This window comes from Monopterus albus, unplaced genomic scaffold (assembly GCF_001952655.1).
Source record: "Monopterus albus unplaced genomic scaffold, M_albus_1.0 scaffold39.1, whole genome shotgun sequence".
NCBI classification, from domain to species: domain Eukaryota; kingdom Metazoa; phylum Chordata; class Actinopteri; order Synbranchiformes; family Synbranchidae; genus Monopterus; species Monopterus albus.
Window position 1 is genome coordinate 419139 of NW_018127919.1, and position 16798 is coordinate 435936.

The following is a 16798-nucleotide window of genomic DNA, read 5'->3' on the forward strand; positions in this document are numbered from 1 at the left end:
TTTAGCATTTAATCAAAATTTGGAAAACATATCCATTACTGGCAAAGAGATTGTCTTGTAGGTCTACAATCAAAACAAAGACAACTCTCTAATACAGCTTGTTCTATCCAATTACTAAACAACAAACTGAAGTGTCTGTACCAGTTTTACAAGTAGTAGCTCTGTCAGTCAACAGTTTCAAATCAAGCTACCAATAATTAGTCATATGATAGGACTTTACAAACAGAACTAGATGTTTCTCAGACTAAAACCTGAACTCAACAGCTGCAGGTAAACAACAACAAAAAAGCCTTAAACTGTTTAAGTAAAATTAAGACAACCAGGACCAAAAGCAGCAATTCCCAAATCACTATACACTGGAAAATGCAGACAGTATAACATAATGGCATGTGTTACAAATATTCTAAAAAATAATGCAACAGATGCAACTGAAACACTTGTATCAGAGAGAAAATACAAGCAACAACACAATATACAGGCAGTTTGGGACTGTAGCGAGAGAGAAGTTTGCTCAGTCCACCCAGCAAAAATGCTTTCCAGTGTCACATCTGCAGAAAAGGGGAATCTAGGCTGAGACAAAAAAGAAAAAAAAAAAAACTTGAATACAACATTTCTTTAACACCTTGGTTACTAAATTACAAATAGTGTTTCAGGGTATATCCAGAATTATTTAGTGATTAAATGACAACTGCAGCTACACAGCTGGCTCACATTAGGTACCAAACAGGCCTTACTCACAGCCTGAAGATAACAATACTATACATTTTGAAGAAGACACTAATCATGGTACATGGTAAATTTTACTGCCCTTTCATAGCCAAACCCCATGATAACTTACTGGAGGCTACCACCAGCGTTGTTGGGTGGGGCCTCGGCTGGTCGGTGCACGCTGGCGCATCACTCTTATGTTGCGGTATTTGGACATGATACTTTGACTTTTTCTGAACACTGGCCTTTGATTTGGGATGGGATGTGGCACCAAGCTTTCCTAATAAAGACACAAGAAATTACAATTCTGGTTAAGAAAACAGTCAATAACTCTCCAACATTTCCCAAAGGAAGCACATGATCTCTAAGGAACAGTATGCCTACCATGAGCGGGCGTCTGACATTCCCAGACAGCTCAGGGCCCGGCCTCCTTGGACCACCTGTGAACCTTGGCCTCTGTGAAAACACAAAAATTGAGGCTGAGTACATGAAGCATTCAATCATCCAATTTTTTTATTTCTCATGCATCTAAAATTTTGACATCCAATTTTACAAAGCTTTTGAGTGGCCACTGCACACTGCTGTAATGCCTCAGTGGCTTATAACACACTGAGGCACCCTCTCTGCCCAGTCTGATACAACATGTTTTACTCACCTGCATGGGTCCTGGTGCTGGTTTCCTGAAGGGCCTCTCAGATCTCTGGCTGTCTGGTATCATATTAAATGGCCTGCTAAAAAAATGGGGGAACATCAGAGATGCACAAAACTTGCATTCAACCCTTGTTTGTATAAAAGGCTGTAAAGATGAGTTACAGCTACAGTGGGTTAAATTTTTGTATTTTTGTTGTAGAAATCTGCTCCAAAACTTGTCCTAATGTGGAGAGGTGCTGTTGAAGCCTCCTGTGACCCAGACTCACTGAACAGCACTGGCAGCGGTGCAGAGATATTAGCTTCTAAAAGGTTTTGAGCAGGATTGGCCTCTCTAACCAATCAGAGATTGTGGTCACAATTTATTTTACAGGTCTGTAAATTCCAGTTTATTTCCAAATAACTTCCTAAGTATCTTATGTTACATTCTGAGGCTCTAAACATGCATTTAAATAATTCAAATATTTTACTATCACTTTCTTTTTTTTCCTGTCACCACCTCTCTTACACAACTAAAAAATTTGCACCTAATTTCTGATGTATGTGGAACAAGCTACAGACAAAATGGCTTCCCACACACAGGTTGGCAGAGGCCTTGCTGTGTTGTGCCGGCTGAGAATACGAGGGCTGACCTTTGAGAAACAGACTTCCGGGTAAATTAGAACCCTGTTTTAAACACTTGAATATTTTAAGAAACGTACCTAAACAGCTTATTATCCGAACGTCCCCGTCTTCTGTCCTCAGGTGATGAGCTGGAGTCATTTGTCTTTGACAGTCGGCCGGTCTGGGTAGTGCCTGCACCTGAACTGCGTTCTAGAAAAGAGAAGGAGATGATAAACCTTGTAGCTGAAAACATAACACTCAAATCTAAAATGCACCTACCAGACTTTGACTTTGGGCTGCGCTCCTTTGGAGATGAGCTATCCTTGGTGGAAGAGCTCGGCCCGGGTGGCCAGTGGGACAAAACAACAAGGTCCCGTTTCTCTATGGGAGAAGATCTGTGGAGAGATGTGGGGAAAGTGTGCTAAGGATTCCACCATCAGCATTCCTGTCAGCATAAATATGGCCTGGAAACATTAACGATCACATCATCCAATTTATCACAGCGTTAAAAAAAAAAAAACAGAGTAAAAGGACAGAATTAACCTGTCAGCTTTTAGAAAAAAATGCAATTTAAACCAGTAATGAAGCACTGTTTTGCAGGCAGACAAATGATCATAAAGCCACGCATCATACAAGGGTACTTACAAAAACCATGGAATGTCCATGCTTCTTTACTCCTATTTTTGTACCCTGAATCAATCTGAGCTCTCTTCTTTTATTCAGTGACTGTTAGCATGGGCAAATCTTGAAGAGGACTTTAAGATATCGGTCTAGATCACATCACCAACTCCTGTCAGACTGAACTTCAGAGGGATTTATCATCAGGCCATTACTAGTGATTCCTTCAGTCGTTTCATCATCCCAAGGTTCACACCAGATGTTGAGAGCAGATGGAGATCTGAATCTTGGAGACATCTGTAGATCTGATGGCATCCGGGCTGGTATTTATGTCAGCTTCTGTCTCCATAACCTTACAGAGGTTTTAAGAAATGATCTGATGTTTCTTTGTCCACAAACAAGTCCAGGCTTCAAGGGAACCTATTAAAGGCTTTGCCGTGCCCGTAATGAACATCCCATTACCTCAGATCTTCTACTCTTCTTAAAATTGGAGGCGATGGACATAACTTTGGAACGTAATAAAGATGATCATCTAGTACAGTGCTCTTCCTCATCATGTAGTAGTTTCACATTACAGTAGGTTAAAGCACCAAGAGTTGCTTTAGAGCAACTTTTGTCCATCACACTAAGTACAGTCTCCAGGGTTGACATGCAGGTTTGGGTTAGAGACTTCTGGTGCCATGGCCTTTGGCTGCATTAGCCTTGTAATGCGGTTACTGAAAATTATGACTTCCCCTCAGACTGATGATGTGCATCTCTGATTAATACACTCAGGCCACATGTCAGATTAGACACAGGAACTGACCACAGCACATGTTGACTTGTGCATCCAGCCCACATGCATTCGCAATGACAAAGTAACAGGGGGTATGGTAAGACTGCAAAGACCAGGCTGACATCGTTTCTGCACACATGCAGTATCAAGTTGGAATTTTGTCCACTTATAATCTTTCTCCATCTTTTTTCCACCACTTGTCTTGTTCTTTTTAGGGTCTAATTCTTCAGTGTTCTCAGCCCCCTTCTTCCTCCAGGTATTTAAAATGACACTGCATTTCACCGCAGGCATCAATGATATTAAGACAGACGCGGTGATATAGTAGATCTATGGTTGCAGGTTTGACTCCTGTAGAAGGTGATGTGATTATCCCTGGTGTATTTCTTCGAAACACGAGTCTCCAGTTTTCACATATTAATACACTCAGGGCATGTATGAATGCTTCTTAATGTTCTCGTGTCTGCAGAGAAGCCGAAAATTCCACTAATTAGATGCCAAAGTAGTAGCTTGGCTCCTCCTCATTCTGATCATTTTAAATGGAAAATGATGCAGCACTGTCGACAAGGTCTCTCACTTAAGGCGTTGCAGAATCTTCTATTTGACCAATGAGCCAAGCCTTCCGACATAAAGGTATTCACTGAGCACCGCAAAAATATAATTTCCACTTCCAAATTGCACTTGTGTGTAACACAATTCCCAGGGGAATAACTCCAGATCTATAACACATACATACACCTATGTATGCATCAGATGAATGCACAGGGATAAAGATTTCTTTCATTTAGTGACTGACATGTGTGATTAGTCAAAAAAAAGTTTTCTGACTTCTTTGTCTTGGGCACCGGTTGTGATGTTGTTTTGAGTCTAGTATAACCACTTTTGAACTTGATACAGAGACTATTAGTAATTTGACATGCGTAAACAACTAAATATTTCTGAAATGCCAGAAATATCTAACTTTGCACACAAGTTGTGCATGAGTTAATCTATCAGTGAAAATGAATGCAGGTGCACTTTGTCATCTAAGTCTGATGGTGGCTGGTAATGGCCGTCAGCAAAAGAACTTCCTCTTCGTTGTTATATGGCTTTTGCCATCTCTTGTTGTCAGCAATAATCACTGTCGTCCATCTTGATACAGCGATTATGTTCAAAGTAAAACGTGTTATGGCTCACACTAACTTAGTTGTTGGACATTTCTTGATCAAATATGCCACATGGCTTGTAACTCTGTTGTCAGTCGCTGAACACTGGACATCCACTGGATGGATTTAACAGAAGGTCCATGTGTAACTGATGTATTGCCAATAATTTAAGGTGAGGTGGCATGTCAATTTCAGGTCAGGTCATGTTAAGCGCAGTCCGCTCTGTGTCCTCCTCTTGCATACACAGGTATACTGCCTTGCACTACGTGTTGTAACTTCAGCTTCAGTTTTCTCTTTTCTTCTCTGGAGGCTGATGCAATTTTCACAACATGCTGAACAGCACATCTTTCAAGCTTTACACATTCATTGCTGACAAACTGGGGAATCCTTCAATAGATCAACTTATTTTTCCACACTCCTCATCATTCTGTCAGGTTTTAAACCATGGTGGTGTTATTGATATACTGCATAACAGGAGCACAAACATAGCATTTTCTCTTCAGCCCACTTGACAGGAAGATCATTTTGAAAGGCATGTGGCAGGCAGACTGGGAGGCATTTGAAAACTTTAGTGGCTTTTCATCAACTGAACCAGTGCTGCACATTTAGCTCATCACGACATCTCCATTGTCCACTGCTGGCAATCCTTCACACAGAGACATTCTGTCTTGACTTCCTAATCATCATCAAGCCCCTGCGAACAGTGCAAGAAGGAAAATACCATACCTGTGTGTGTTTAAGGGCCGGCGAGCCTCCACCTGCTCTTTGCTAGTATCAGTCTCTCTTGAAGACTTGTTGGGATTGCCTTCTTCTCTGGAGGGTGAGTGTTGTAGTTTTGCCCTCCTGGGTTCCAGCTTGTTCACAGGAACTGCATTTGAATCAAAACGTTTCTTCCTCATAGCAAGAACAGAGCTCACATATCCCCGTGGGGCAGAGTCACCCGGGCGAAGCCTGGGTCTCACAAATGGAGGTATTCTGAGTCTCATGAGAGACTCTGCTCTGATTTGTCGGTTTTTAACTAGGTAACCTTTATCCCTAAAAGACAACGGTTTACCACCAAAGGGCCTGGGAATACCGAGCAGCTGAGGTCTCTCTCTTCTGGGGTGTTTTGGATTGCCATGCTCCATTGGTGAGGCTGAGGAGGCTGTGCTGGTGTCCGATATCCTCCGCTTGCGGGGTTCTACCACTTGTTTATCCTGAGGGCTCCTGTGGTAGGATGACGACGACAATGATGGACCTCCTTTCCATGGGGGAGATCTGAAAGGGGGAAGGTGAGGGACATCTTGTGCCCTCTCTCTACTGTGGGATCTGCTGCCCTGATTCTCCATGGGCCCACGCTGACGCCTGGAGTCTTGCTCAGATGGCCACCTGCATATCCATCAAACAATAGACAAATCGTTACAATGACAGATCCATTGCCAAGTTAATTGGGAGGCGGAACTTTTAACTTTTATCTTAATGCAGCCCCTTCATAATGCCATGACAAAATGAAACAGGTAGGAGAAGTAATTTTTCAAAGAGCAATTACAGATGTAACACTCCTCTTAATGGCAGGTGAAACCACATTTACCTCAGATCCCCATTAACCACCCCCTAACATCTATGAGCTGGGGCAAAGTAGATGTAATCACTACACTCCCTGTGAATGGGAGGACTGGGCCAGCTTCAGGCCTACTCTTTAATAATTTTACCCAGCTGGGACTGATGCTTCGCTCCTGTACCTCTCTGGGCCTGAGCTTCTCCCATGCATCACTCTGGGGCTCCTGTGTGACCCAGAGGGCCCATGTTCCCCATTGTGTGAATGAGCGAACACTCCAGCCTCGTTCCAGCGCTTCGTGCCATGACCTGAGTGCTCATAGGGTCTTTCTCTGGGACAGTAATTCCCACGAGTATCTCGACTCCGCTGCTCCTGATGGGGAAAACCTGACTGCCTTCTGGGGCCACGGAAAGACCCTCGGTATGGTGGTGCCGAACCTGGCCTCCCGTCCGCTGGGTGGTTACGAAAATGTCTTGGAGAGGGTGACCTGTGACCTGAGGGGTGGCCATGAAAAGGTGGGCCCCTTTGGCTTGAGGATCCCTGTGCTGGACTGCGAGAGGATGACTGATGCTGGACATGGGGGGGGCAGTTTGACCGAGATTGAGAAGGCCTCCGACTATGATGTGGTTCCACTTTAGGTGGAGGGTATGAATGAAAGGAATCCTGGTTCGGGGACCTCCAGTGTTTGAAACGTGGCTCCCTTTGTTCTCCCATCAGGGGGACTCTTTTGAGAACTAGGGGTCGTCCTCTACCTCTGGAATCTCTCCAATTTCCTGAGTATCCCTGGGCATCTCTACGACTTTTGGAGCTGGGGTTGTAATTCCCTTCACTTGGCCCAATGCCATGACCATCTCCATAAATTCTAATAGGACACAAGAAAAACAGAGACAGATGGGTTGCAACAAATATTGCCACTTTAAAAATACCCTCACAAGCAAAGGACATTTATCTTAATTCACAAAAAAAAAAAAAGATTTAATCATGAACATAACACCTGAGTGAAAACAAACAAAATCAAGAGATGTTACCTGGGCTTTGTGCGTTGTGGTCCAAATTGTGGTCGGACCATCTTTGGAAGTCTATAAATACTCTATTAATAAAAAAAAAAGTTTGACAGCATTTAGCAGATACAATGATAGATTGCCAATACTAACCACAAAATTTGACTTGCTCCGACAAGAAACAAGTTCCTTATAGCCTGAAGCTGAGTCAGTTGTCCAAGTGTTAGTTGTGTGCTTTCTTCTTGTGCTTTTTGTACTTTAATAATGCCATCAAAATGAGTACAATGCAAGTCTTGTCCAGTCTTTAACAGTTTACATTTAATATTGCTAAGGTCAAACTGCCTGCAGCAGAGATAAAAGTTCAGTCAGTCTTGATCTGATCACAGACAGAAACTACTGACTACAATGCACTCCATCCAAAAGGGACACCCCTCTTCAGTGCAGTGAAAGCAACGCAAATTTTGGTGGTTGTTTGAGAAAGTCTTTATGGCTTCTTTTAAAGAAAAAAGTTAATTTCCACTTTCTGTTTTATCAACAAACGCCCAAACGGGGACTGTTTCTGTCCTCAGGAGTGTGCACTTTTTACATCAAACTGCCACGTTACCTTAAAACCTGGACTGTACTCGTTAAGACTTCTTGGTTATATTCCCTCGAATATATTAGGCTTCATTTACAATGTCTGAACAGTTGATTTGGTCTGAAATCCAAGAAATAACTAACAAAATGCATTTCCACATACTTACGATACTTTTTGATCTGTTTGGAAAATGTTTTTCTGGGCCAAGGGACGACAGATTAGTGTCCAAACTACTCGCATTTAATTCAGATCGGCCGAACAATGAGCCGAGTTTAAACACTATTCTATTAATCCGATCGTTTTATGTAGCATATTTTATTAACCCAAATAACAGAATTAAAAATTAACTGTTTACAAGGGAACAACATGTGGGTTGGGTGTATTCCTAGAGAGGCGTATGTTTCAGTTTCAGCCACGAGCTTTAAATCCTGGTTCACAACGTTTCGTGCTTCCATTTTTGGTATTAGCAACTAGCAGTTAACTGGTGAATAACATGTCGGTCATTATCTCCCTTTTGAGGGGAAACCACACCGTATAATGGAATAGTGGGCATTTCAATAACGTTTACATAGTCCCTTAATACCTCGGCTTGGCTTAATATTTTGTAACAGAAAAGCTGAAATGCACATAACGCTAACAACCTTATCTTGTAGCCATTTTAGCTGAGTTAGCTAAGGCCAGTTAGCATAGCTAGCCTGGGCATTTCGCTAGCTTGCAACGTCGCCTGGTGCGTTCAGAAAATAGCATTCATATCATGAGTCATTTGACCATCTTGGCGACAAGTTAGGCGAAATAAATCACAACGTGTACTATTGATAAGTGCAATTAAACAATTTTGCTGACGATTTACTTACCAAAGACCAACCGCGGATTAACTACATGAACGTACGATACTGCTGCTCTTTCTCGTCGCTCCGCCTTCGCCTATTCAACACAGGGACAGCCAATGTGAAGCGCTGCCTAACGAGTCGGAATGTGAACTACACGGCAACGGAGACTAGTGATGGGAAGTCCGGCTCTTTTCACAGATTCGGCTCTTTTGGCTCGGCTCTCTTAAAAGAGCCGGCTCCTGTGGCTCCCAAGCGGCTCTTAATTTATTATCACTCTGCGCCCTATATTTCAGCCTAATTTAGCAATTATAAATGGTTTGTGTGTTTCTAAGCATTTGTTTATTCGGTGTTTTCATAAAAGCCTTATTTTTATCCAGTTTTCTATTTCAAAAAAATAGACACTACTGTTTAACATTTTAATCATTATCAGTAACACAGCACACCACTTTGTCATCTACTTGCCACTCTTTAGCCACTCTTACTAGCTCCTCTGCCAGGTTTTCTGCTGTGTCTCTCCGAAAACTCAAAACAGTCAAGAAGGCAGGATGTCACCTTAAAGTTTTCAATAAAGTGACAAGTGACAGACATGTATGAGCATGTTGTTCTGGATGTCCAGCAGTCAGTTGTCAGGCATACTGCTGAAGCTTTTTTGACCCTGTCTTCCCAAAATGCACGCTCTGTGTTATATAGTCGTGGAATAATTGTTTGGGACAAGGTTTTTCTACTAGGTAGAACATACATGGGGTTTAAGGCTCGCTTGCCCTCTCTCCTCCAGCCTCATGGCTGGATGGGCGGTTCTTAGATGTCTGTGCAAGTTTGTTGTTGACCCTGCTCTGACAGATATTTTCATTTTACAAACTCGGCACTCAGCTTTGCAGTCTCCATTATCACTGAAATGCATCCAGATGCTGCTTCTTTTTCGGTTTTCGGACATTTCCTCCGTTTTTCCCGACGCGCTTGCTTTTAACCTGGCTCCCCGTCTGTGTGTACCTGTCCTGTACTACCACTACACTCGCTGTCTGAGCGTCTGGCCCCGCCCCCTTACGTCTTTCACATAATGGTATGAGTCTAGTCTGTCCTCGCACGTGATTGGTCGAATGGTGCGCCCATAAAAATAGTCTCGCTCTTCTGTGCATGGATTGTCAGCAGAGCTGACCAATAGCGGCTGAAGATTTGGCTCTCCCCGGCGGGAGTTGGCTCTTCTCGTTCCCTACAAAGCATCGGCTCTTAGAGCCGGCTCGTTCGCGAACGACACATCACTATTGTCCACCACACTGGGAGTGTAGTAACACTTGTATGCTGACCAAAATTATCCAGATCTTCCCGTTCCAGAATCCACTGGGAGGCTTGCCATCGAACTCCAAGAATGATTTATGATCATTTCACGAATGGAATAGAATGTCCCAAAAAAAAAAAACCTGACCTGTGATAACAGGATCAAACAATTACTCTTAGTATCTCAATACATTCAACTTCCAGTATTTAACACTATATTTTTATAATGCCAAGTCTAACATTATGAATTTACCTACATACTTAAACATATTCACATTTCCAGCATATATTAATCACAAGTGAATATTCATACATATATACATATATATTATGGCAAGCCGTTCAGGAAATAAATGGAATGAAAATATTGATTGAAACTTGAATATATTGAATGAAACTTGAGAATCTTTCACATAATGGTATGAGTCTAGTCTGTCCTCGCACGCGATTGGTCGAATGGTGCGCCCATAAAAATAGTCTCGCTCTTCTGTGCATGGATTGTCAGCAGAGCTGACCAATAGCGGCTGAAGATTCGGCTCTCCCCGGCGGGAGTTGGCTCTTCTCGTTCCCTACAAAGCATCGGCTCTTAGAGCCCGCTCGTTCGCGAACGACACATCACTAACGGAGACCAGAGACAGCTGCAACGTTAGCCATGGGTGCGCTCAGATAAAATGTTCGGCCGTCCCCACTGTATTCATTTACACCTTTACACATACTGATTTCTGATCATCCTGATTTATGTAACTGGGAAACCATTTTTGTCCTGTCCACTGCATATTTCCTGCACAAGAGGATAGCATGTTGCACAGTTTCTGCTTTCTGACATCACTCATGACATGTGTAACATGCCAAAAAAACAAACAAACAAACAAAAAAAACAACAAACAAACAAAAAAAAGATGTAACATACCAGTGTTCAAATATTAGCAGATTTTGTCGAACTATCGTTATGCTCTCGTGTCTTGGACTCAGGGACCAGATAGAGATGCGGTTAGCATTGTACCAACAAACTGGATAATGGCCTTTAACCCAACAGATACCTCCAGACCATATCTTGTGGAATGTCGTGTGGCTATCACCAAGAAGCCCGCCAACGGGTGGCAAGTCGAGCAGGCAGTGGTGCTGCAGTTAGCAGGCAAGTAATGAAACTTTTACTTCAGCATGCTAATAAAGTAACATTGCTTGTGCTTTTCAACTAGCAGTGTATAGTCAGGGGTATCGCCAGGGGGGATTCTTGAAGGACTTTGCAATAATGATCAAAAGCTGTAACATTACCTCGATTTACAGAGCCTTTTCTTTTAAAATAAATCAGTACTGGGACACATTGTTAATTTCCAGATCATTCTGTTAGTCCACGGTGTTGATTTTTGTCATTAAAACTAATCTATTCATGTAGAAAAGGAGTCTACATTGAAATCCGCTGAGCGGGAACTTTTAAAGGTGGACACGCCCAAAGACCACAAAAGAGCCAGAAAACCCAAACGCCTGTTTGACCAAGATGACAGTCCAACTCCCACTGAAGACAAAAAGCGGCCGGTAAGTGAACACTGTGCACTCATCAGGCATAACATTACCTGTATGCGCTTCAATGCAGCAATTCTGCCTGAACATTTGAGTTTATGAAGCCCAACAAACACAGTCTCTTACATGTCACAATGACAACAAAAGAGTAATGTATAATCAAAAGTGATTGTCTTGACCCTATAGAAGAAAGCAAAACTCACAGCTCAGAAACAGGCTGAGGAAGAAGTTATTTCTGAAAACAACCAACAAGCAGCCAACCAACCAACAACCAACAACAACCAGAGTCCAGGAGAATCTTCAAGCAATGGAAATCATGCTGAAATCAGAGACCTCCAGAACCAGGTCAAGGCTTTAAAGAAGGAAAATTCCAGACTGCGTAAAATGTTGGTTAAAGGTAGGTAACTGTTTTAGATTCAATAGTAATAACTATGTCTTCATTTTAGATGAAATCCATAAATGTGTGAATGGTTCAGGACTGTCTCTTACAATGTGAAAACCTGAGATATTTCATCTGGTTTATGAGATTAAGAAATAGTGCACAAAGCTAAGGCACGTCTTCCTATTACTCGGTATATGGCCATAATGTTTGCCACCTGTATAATTTCGTAGCACATTAGTTTATTAATTACATTTTATTTTATTAAAATTATTTTCCAGAGATCCCATCTTTGTTAGCGGACATGAGAGAGGTTATCACCAAGAATAATCCCGCCAAAGATTTCAGCGTCGGTGAAGTTGAAAGTGTGGGGGAAGAAGCTGTGACACCTTGCAAGCCTTCAGAAGTAAGTATTTGTCTATATTTTCAGTAAAAAATAAAAACATACAGTGTAGCATTGTGTTGCTTATGGTGATTTCCTTTGCTTTTTGTTTATTTTGCATTTAATAAGGTGAAACTAGGAAATGATGGAGACATCACTGTCTCAGCTCATTGTTGGGAGACTGCAAAAGCACAAAAAACAGCCAATGCGATGGCACGAGTGCTGCTGATGGGCCTTTTTAGTGTTGATGTTCTCCTGAAGTCCAACCTGACTGGAGGGATCAACAAGATTGATCCTACAGCAGAGCGACGGCAGGCTCTTGATGGGAACAAACTTCAAGCTTTACTTTGTAAGATATGCAATATTTTCAGAGATTTGAAAGGCTTTCCCTTTTTACATGTCCTTATTTTTTATAGCTATACTCATTGTTAATAGACAAATTGCCTTCTGAGCACAAGAGTTAGCAGAAGTAGTTTGAGTCACCCAGTTTCAGCTTTACTGTATAGAAAGGGCTCTTAGGACAGACATCATTATGGATTAGGTTAATACCTTAAAATAAAATACTAGCTCATGATATGCAATATTTTCAGAGATTTGAAAGGCTTTCCCTTTTTACATGTCCTTATTTTTTATAGCTATACTCATTGTTAATAGACAAATTGCCTTCTGAGCACAAGAGTTAGCAGAAGTAGTTTGAGTCACCCAGTTTCAGCTTTACTGTATAGAAAGGGCTCTTAGGACAGACATCATTATGGATTAGGCTAATACCTTAAAATAAAATACTAGCTCATTAGGGTACTCTATGACTACCATAGCCAGTGGTGTATATATATTCGCATTGGTGTAACCCCAGCTAAATGCAGAACCTCTTTGTGAAAATAACTTAACCACACACTACTTACCCCAAATTTGCTGACCTTATGACCTGCCCTATTAGAGGGTGTCTGGAGGACACCCTAAGGCCACTGTTCTTCCACTATTTGTAATTCCCTATTGCTAAGCCCGCTCATGATTTAATGTAGGTATTATGGATATTGCTGTAATTCCTCCTGTCTTTTATTACACATTATGTGTTATTGTTCTGTTCCACAGGTGCTGTTGTAAACCATCATCCAGGGACCAAGATATCAGATGTAAGAAAAACAATCAACGCAAGAATCTGTGAGTTAAGGTACCAAGTAAAGCAAAAAAAACAAGATGGACTGTTAAATAAGATAATGGACTGGATATTTGGACCCTTTATATCATGTTTCCCCTTGTTCTGGACCTTGTTTAATTGATTGGCTTGTTTAAAGTTTACTTGTTCTCTCCAGTTGAACCAGTGGCTGAAGGGCAAATACATTTTTAGTTTGACATGGTGGCTTTGAAGTGCTGTATTTTAGTTACTTGGATGGAAAATAGGTTTATATCAATACACCATTCTTGATTGCTTACACATGAGTGTGTACTTTTGTTACATATTATAGTATATTTTTGCACACAATATGTGTATACATGCAAACACACACACCACACATGCAATATATATATATATATCTCCATATATTATGAAGTGTATTATGGAATACATAATAACATATATCACGATATATAAATATATTTTTCAATATATGAAAAGCCACAATTCCTTATTGTATTATTCAATATATTGTCATATATTAATGCAGCATATTTTCCAATATATATTTTAGACATACAAAATAACAGTATTATTCAATATATTGTAATAGATTAATGCAATATATTTTGCTATATATATTTTAGACACACAAAATAACCCAACATATATTCACACATAATATATTTGGAAATATATTTTCTTTCCGTTAGGGTAAGGATTGGTTACTATGACCAATCCTTATTCTGCTAATATTTGTTCTTTCCTCTTTGTACCTCTGCTTATTGCTGCAGTTAATGCAAGTGCATTCCTTTAGTCTAGTTTTTCCTGTTGCCACTCTTCCTTACACATACTGGTGGTTGGTGGTTTTTGCTGGAGTCTAGCTGAATAGTTGTAAGTGCTGAGTTACTTCATGTTACTTAATATGCTCTGTACTCTGCCTATTTCTGAAGTTCTTTCTTCATGTTTCTAATACAAATGTGATAAACCTTTACCCAGGTTATCTGCTTAATAAAACAAATACATTACACAAACAAATGCAAAATTCTTGTTTCACATTTTATTGTTTCTGATTCCATGTACAATGGCTACAGAATTACATAACCTAAAGAGTTACAGTAAGCTGACTGTGATAGAGTGAAATATGAGTATATGCAGATCTGAATACTTTTTGTTTATATAATTTCCTTACACACATTTCCTTTTCCTTAAAATTAATCATCTTTGAATAAAAAGTACTTTTAGTGAATTCTAGCCTAGCCAGCAAATCCTAACTTTCAAATACTGTATGTTACTAAATGATTACTTCACTTATAGCAGTTCAAAAAAGCTTACTAGGCTATGCATTATCTCAGGAACACAAATCTAAATGTCACTTTATAAGTAACATGCCGATGTGTAGGAGGTGTTGACATAACTGTTTGCAACATGGCAGAGATTATATTTCAAACTGAGGCTCAAGTATTACAGGTCACACACACCAATCCTAGTGGCCAAACAAAAAGGATAAGCATACACAGCCTGAATAACATAACACATCAGACCCTCATAAGGCATCTCTACTGAAATTGAAATAAATGCAATTGTTAGTGACTATGAATATCTCAAGAAATGAATAAAGGAGTCCACTAGACAGGACCGTAGAGTACAACATGGTGGAAAGAGAAAAGGTTTAACAGCAAGCAGCATCATTTCAACTTCCTCTAGTTTCCCACAAATATGTGAAAATATATCATTGTTTGAGTTAATGCCATGATTTCTTTTATTTTTATGTGTAGTAATATTCAAGCTTTGGGCTTATCGTTCTCACACACATGCAGTTAGAAAGTCCCAGTTAAAGATAAAAAAAAAAGAACAGCCATCTCACTGAGAAGAGAAGACAATGTTAATTAACAATCCTATGTTCAGATCTCAGTGGGTAAGGAATAGTGAAGGAGTGCAGTGAGACTCCTGCTGGACTTTAGTTTCCCAGATCAATCTATTAAATTCCACCTAAATCAATTATCAGTACATGCAAGAAATATATAACCTAGAAAGAACAGTGTGGAAGTATTAAAAATTAGGCTGTCATGAAAATGAAATGATCTTGCCTTTCCCAGCAAAACACTGAATTTGATTTAAAGGCTGAATAGAACATGTGGAAAGGTAGAAGTACAAACACAGTCATCAACGGTCCAATAATGGGACTGAACTGGGACTCAGTGAGGAATCTGTGCAGGGAAAGTGACAGATTCCTACCAAGCTACTGTACATCAGCAATAGTGTGTTTTCTAAAGGTTTATAATATTCAAACCCCTGATGTTTGCCTTTTTTGTTATCATTTCACATGTCTGACACCTGACTCTCCTTCACACGTGCTCATCTTGCACACACACTAGAACTATAGATTAAACAAAATCTTTGTGATTAGACCATATGAACATGATGCTTATATTGAAAGTCACAGTTTACATTGTTCTTTTCAAATCAGTCTCTATGGCTCTATTCCCGTAAATAGACACAGGGACACACATTCAAACTGTGACATCCTGTGAGTTGACGTTTGTAAGTAGGCAAGCGAGAGGGGGCGAGAGAGAGACAGTTTAGTAGATTACTAGAAGCTAAGTTTATTTGAGGACAGAGGCGACAGCCCAGTGAGCTTTGAGTCTGACATGGGACTAACAATACCCTCAATGAGATTTTTGTTGCAGTCACCTATGTTGCTCTCAGAGGACAGTTTGAGGCAGGTGGCGCTGCCTGTCAGATCCATCAGGTCTTCAAGAGCATGGGTGTTACTCGTGCCGCTGTGCTGGATTTCGTTGACTGGTGAGAACTCTGGGATTGAAATTAGATCCTCCTTTGAAGCTGGGCTGAAAACGTGTAATAATGATAATAATCAATTACTTAGAGTTGCAACTTTCCCCCAATCTAATAACATAGGGCTACTTGAAGACTCACCTGACCTCCATGGACTGCACCTCATCACAAGTTCCCTTCACATCTAGTGGCTCCAGTTTGATGACTGGGAGTGACAGGCATCCCACCGACAGGGGTGTCACTGAGGGCTGAATGACCTCCACCTGAGACCCACCTTTAGCCTGTCCCTCAGCTGGTGACATATGCAGGCTTTGCTGTTTGCTTACCTCAGCAGTTAGACGGCTACTTCTCAAGGCACTTCTGTCAGCCTTCGCTGCTCCATTCATCAAACCACCCTCCCTTTGGTTGACTTTGGCATCTGCTGTAGATTTTGTTGGCTCTTTATTTATTTGGTCTGTGGCTCTAACAGTTGCTTTGTGCTGCTTGTTTACATTCACCTCCCCCTCTCTTCCCTGTTGTTTAAGAACACAGGCTTTGGCTTCTTTGTTAAGTTGCTTGCCATGCTCTTCACTGGTTTGCTTGGTGTCTGATCTCTTGTCAGGAACATTGTGTACTGATGCCACTTGATGAGTGTAGTTTTTAATTTGCATACTCTTCTGATTGTCCGTTTGTGCTGCGGCTGCTTCCTTCTTTACTAAGACACATCCCTTTGTGTTGATCTGGACCTGCTCTTTAACCTGAAACTCAAGCTTTTTGGACGCTTGATTCACCTGAGCTTTAGTTTGAATAGTCTTTACATCCCCTGCAGAAAATAAAAAAATATCAGAGTGGGCTTTACTTTATTTGGACTGTTCAGTTAACATGATTTTGATTTTAAATGAAATTTGTC

The 16798-nt window shown here is 40.9% G+C and overlaps 3 protein-coding genes across 12 annotated transcripts in view; 1 reads left to right on the plus strand and 2 right to left on the minus strand.

The window, feature by feature from the left end:
* On the minus strand, positions 1 to 8695 carry LOC109959442 (serine/arginine repetitive matrix protein 1). 3 transcript variants are annotated; one of them, XM_020598814.1, is made up of 10 exons: positions 8464 to 8695; positions 7060 to 7121; positions 6186 to 6893; positions 5221 to 5862; positions 2239 to 2354; positions 2058 to 2169; positions 1364 to 1436; positions 1093 to 1164; positions 839 to 988; positions 1 to 570 (listed from the first exon to the last, which is right to left on the minus strand). In XM_020598814.1, the coding sequence occupies exons 2-9, from the start codon at positions 7098 to 7100 to the stop codon at positions 845 to 847; spliced, it is 1908 nt and encodes a 635-aa protein (XP_020454470.1). In that variant the 5' UTR covers positions 7101 to 7121; positions 8464 to 8695; the 3' UTR covers positions 1 to 570; positions 839 to 844. The 3 variants fall into 3 exon arrangements, with proteins under 3 accessions (XP_020454470.1, XP_020454469.1, XP_020454471.1); XM_020598813.1 differs by having other exon boundaries at positions 2 to 570; positions 1364 to 1439; positions 8464 to 8692; XM_020598815.1 differs by having other exon boundaries at positions 2 to 570; positions 1364 to 1439; positions 6216 to 6893; positions 8464 to 8691.
* Positions 8696 to 10127: 1432 nt separating this feature from the next.
* On the plus strand, positions 10128 to 12562 carry LOC109959443 (uncharacterized). Of its 3 annotated transcripts, XM_020598818.1 has the most exons (6): positions 10128 to 10370; positions 10751 to 10849; positions 11111 to 11250; positions 11422 to 11632; positions 11896 to 12020; positions 12126 to 12562. In XM_020598818.1, exons 1-6 carry the CDS (start codon positions 10367 to 10369, stop codon positions 12426 to 12428), a joined length of 882 nt encoding a protein of 293 aa, XP_020454474.1. In that variant the 5' UTR covers positions 10128 to 10366; the 3' UTR covers positions 12429 to 12562. The 3 variants fall into 3 exon arrangements, with proteins under 3 accessions (XP_020454474.1, XP_020454472.1, XP_020454473.1); XM_020598816.1 differs by having other exon boundaries at positions 10128 to 10849; XM_020598817.1 differs by having other exon boundaries at positions 10128 to 10849; positions 11425 to 11632.
* Positions 12563 to 14166: 1604 nt separating this feature from the next.
* map7d2a (MAP7 domain containing 2a) overlaps positions 14167 to 16798 on the minus strand; it is an 11759-nt gene continuing 9127 nt past the window's right edge. For all 6 annotated transcript variants that reach the window (XM_020598846.1, XM_020598845.1, XM_020598844.1 and 3 more), the window contains 2 exons: positions 16051 to 16711; positions 14167 to 15962 (listed from right to left, as the gene is read on the minus strand). In XM_020598846.1, coding sequence (XP_020454502.1) covers positions 15707 to 15962; positions 16051 to 16711 — 917 coding nt within the window. In that variant the 3' untranslated portion in view covers positions 14167 to 15706. The remainder of the gene's footprint in view (positions 15963 to 16050; positions 16712 to 16798) is intronic.

Bases quoted from the DNA above. Each gene is read 5' to 3' on its own strand.
- LOC109959443 (XM_020598816.1), top strand. From the start codon at position 10,732: ATGGCCTTTAACCCAACAGATACCTCCAGACCATATCTTGTGGAATGT. The intron at 10,850-11,110 runs GCAAGTAATGAA...CTATTCATGTAG, and splicing joins AGTGGTGCTGCAGTTAGCAG to AAAAGGAGTCTACATTGAAA. The intron at 11,633-11,895 runs GTAGGTAACTGT...ATTATTTTCCAG, and splicing joins GCGTAAAATGTTGGTTAAAG to AGATCCCATCTTTGTTAGCG.
- LOC109959442 (XM_020598813.1), bottom strand. From the start codon at position 7,100: ATGGTCCGACCACAATTTGGACCACAACGCACAAAGCCCAG. The intron at 5,863-6,185 runs GTAAAATTATTA...ATGGATATGCAG, and splicing joins GAAGCATCAGTCCCAGCTGG to GTGGCCATCTGAGCAAGACT. The intron at 2,170-2,238 runs GTAGGTGCATTT...TCTCTTTTCTAG, and splicing joins CAGCCCAAAGTCAAAGTCTG to AACGCAGTTCAGGTGCAGGC.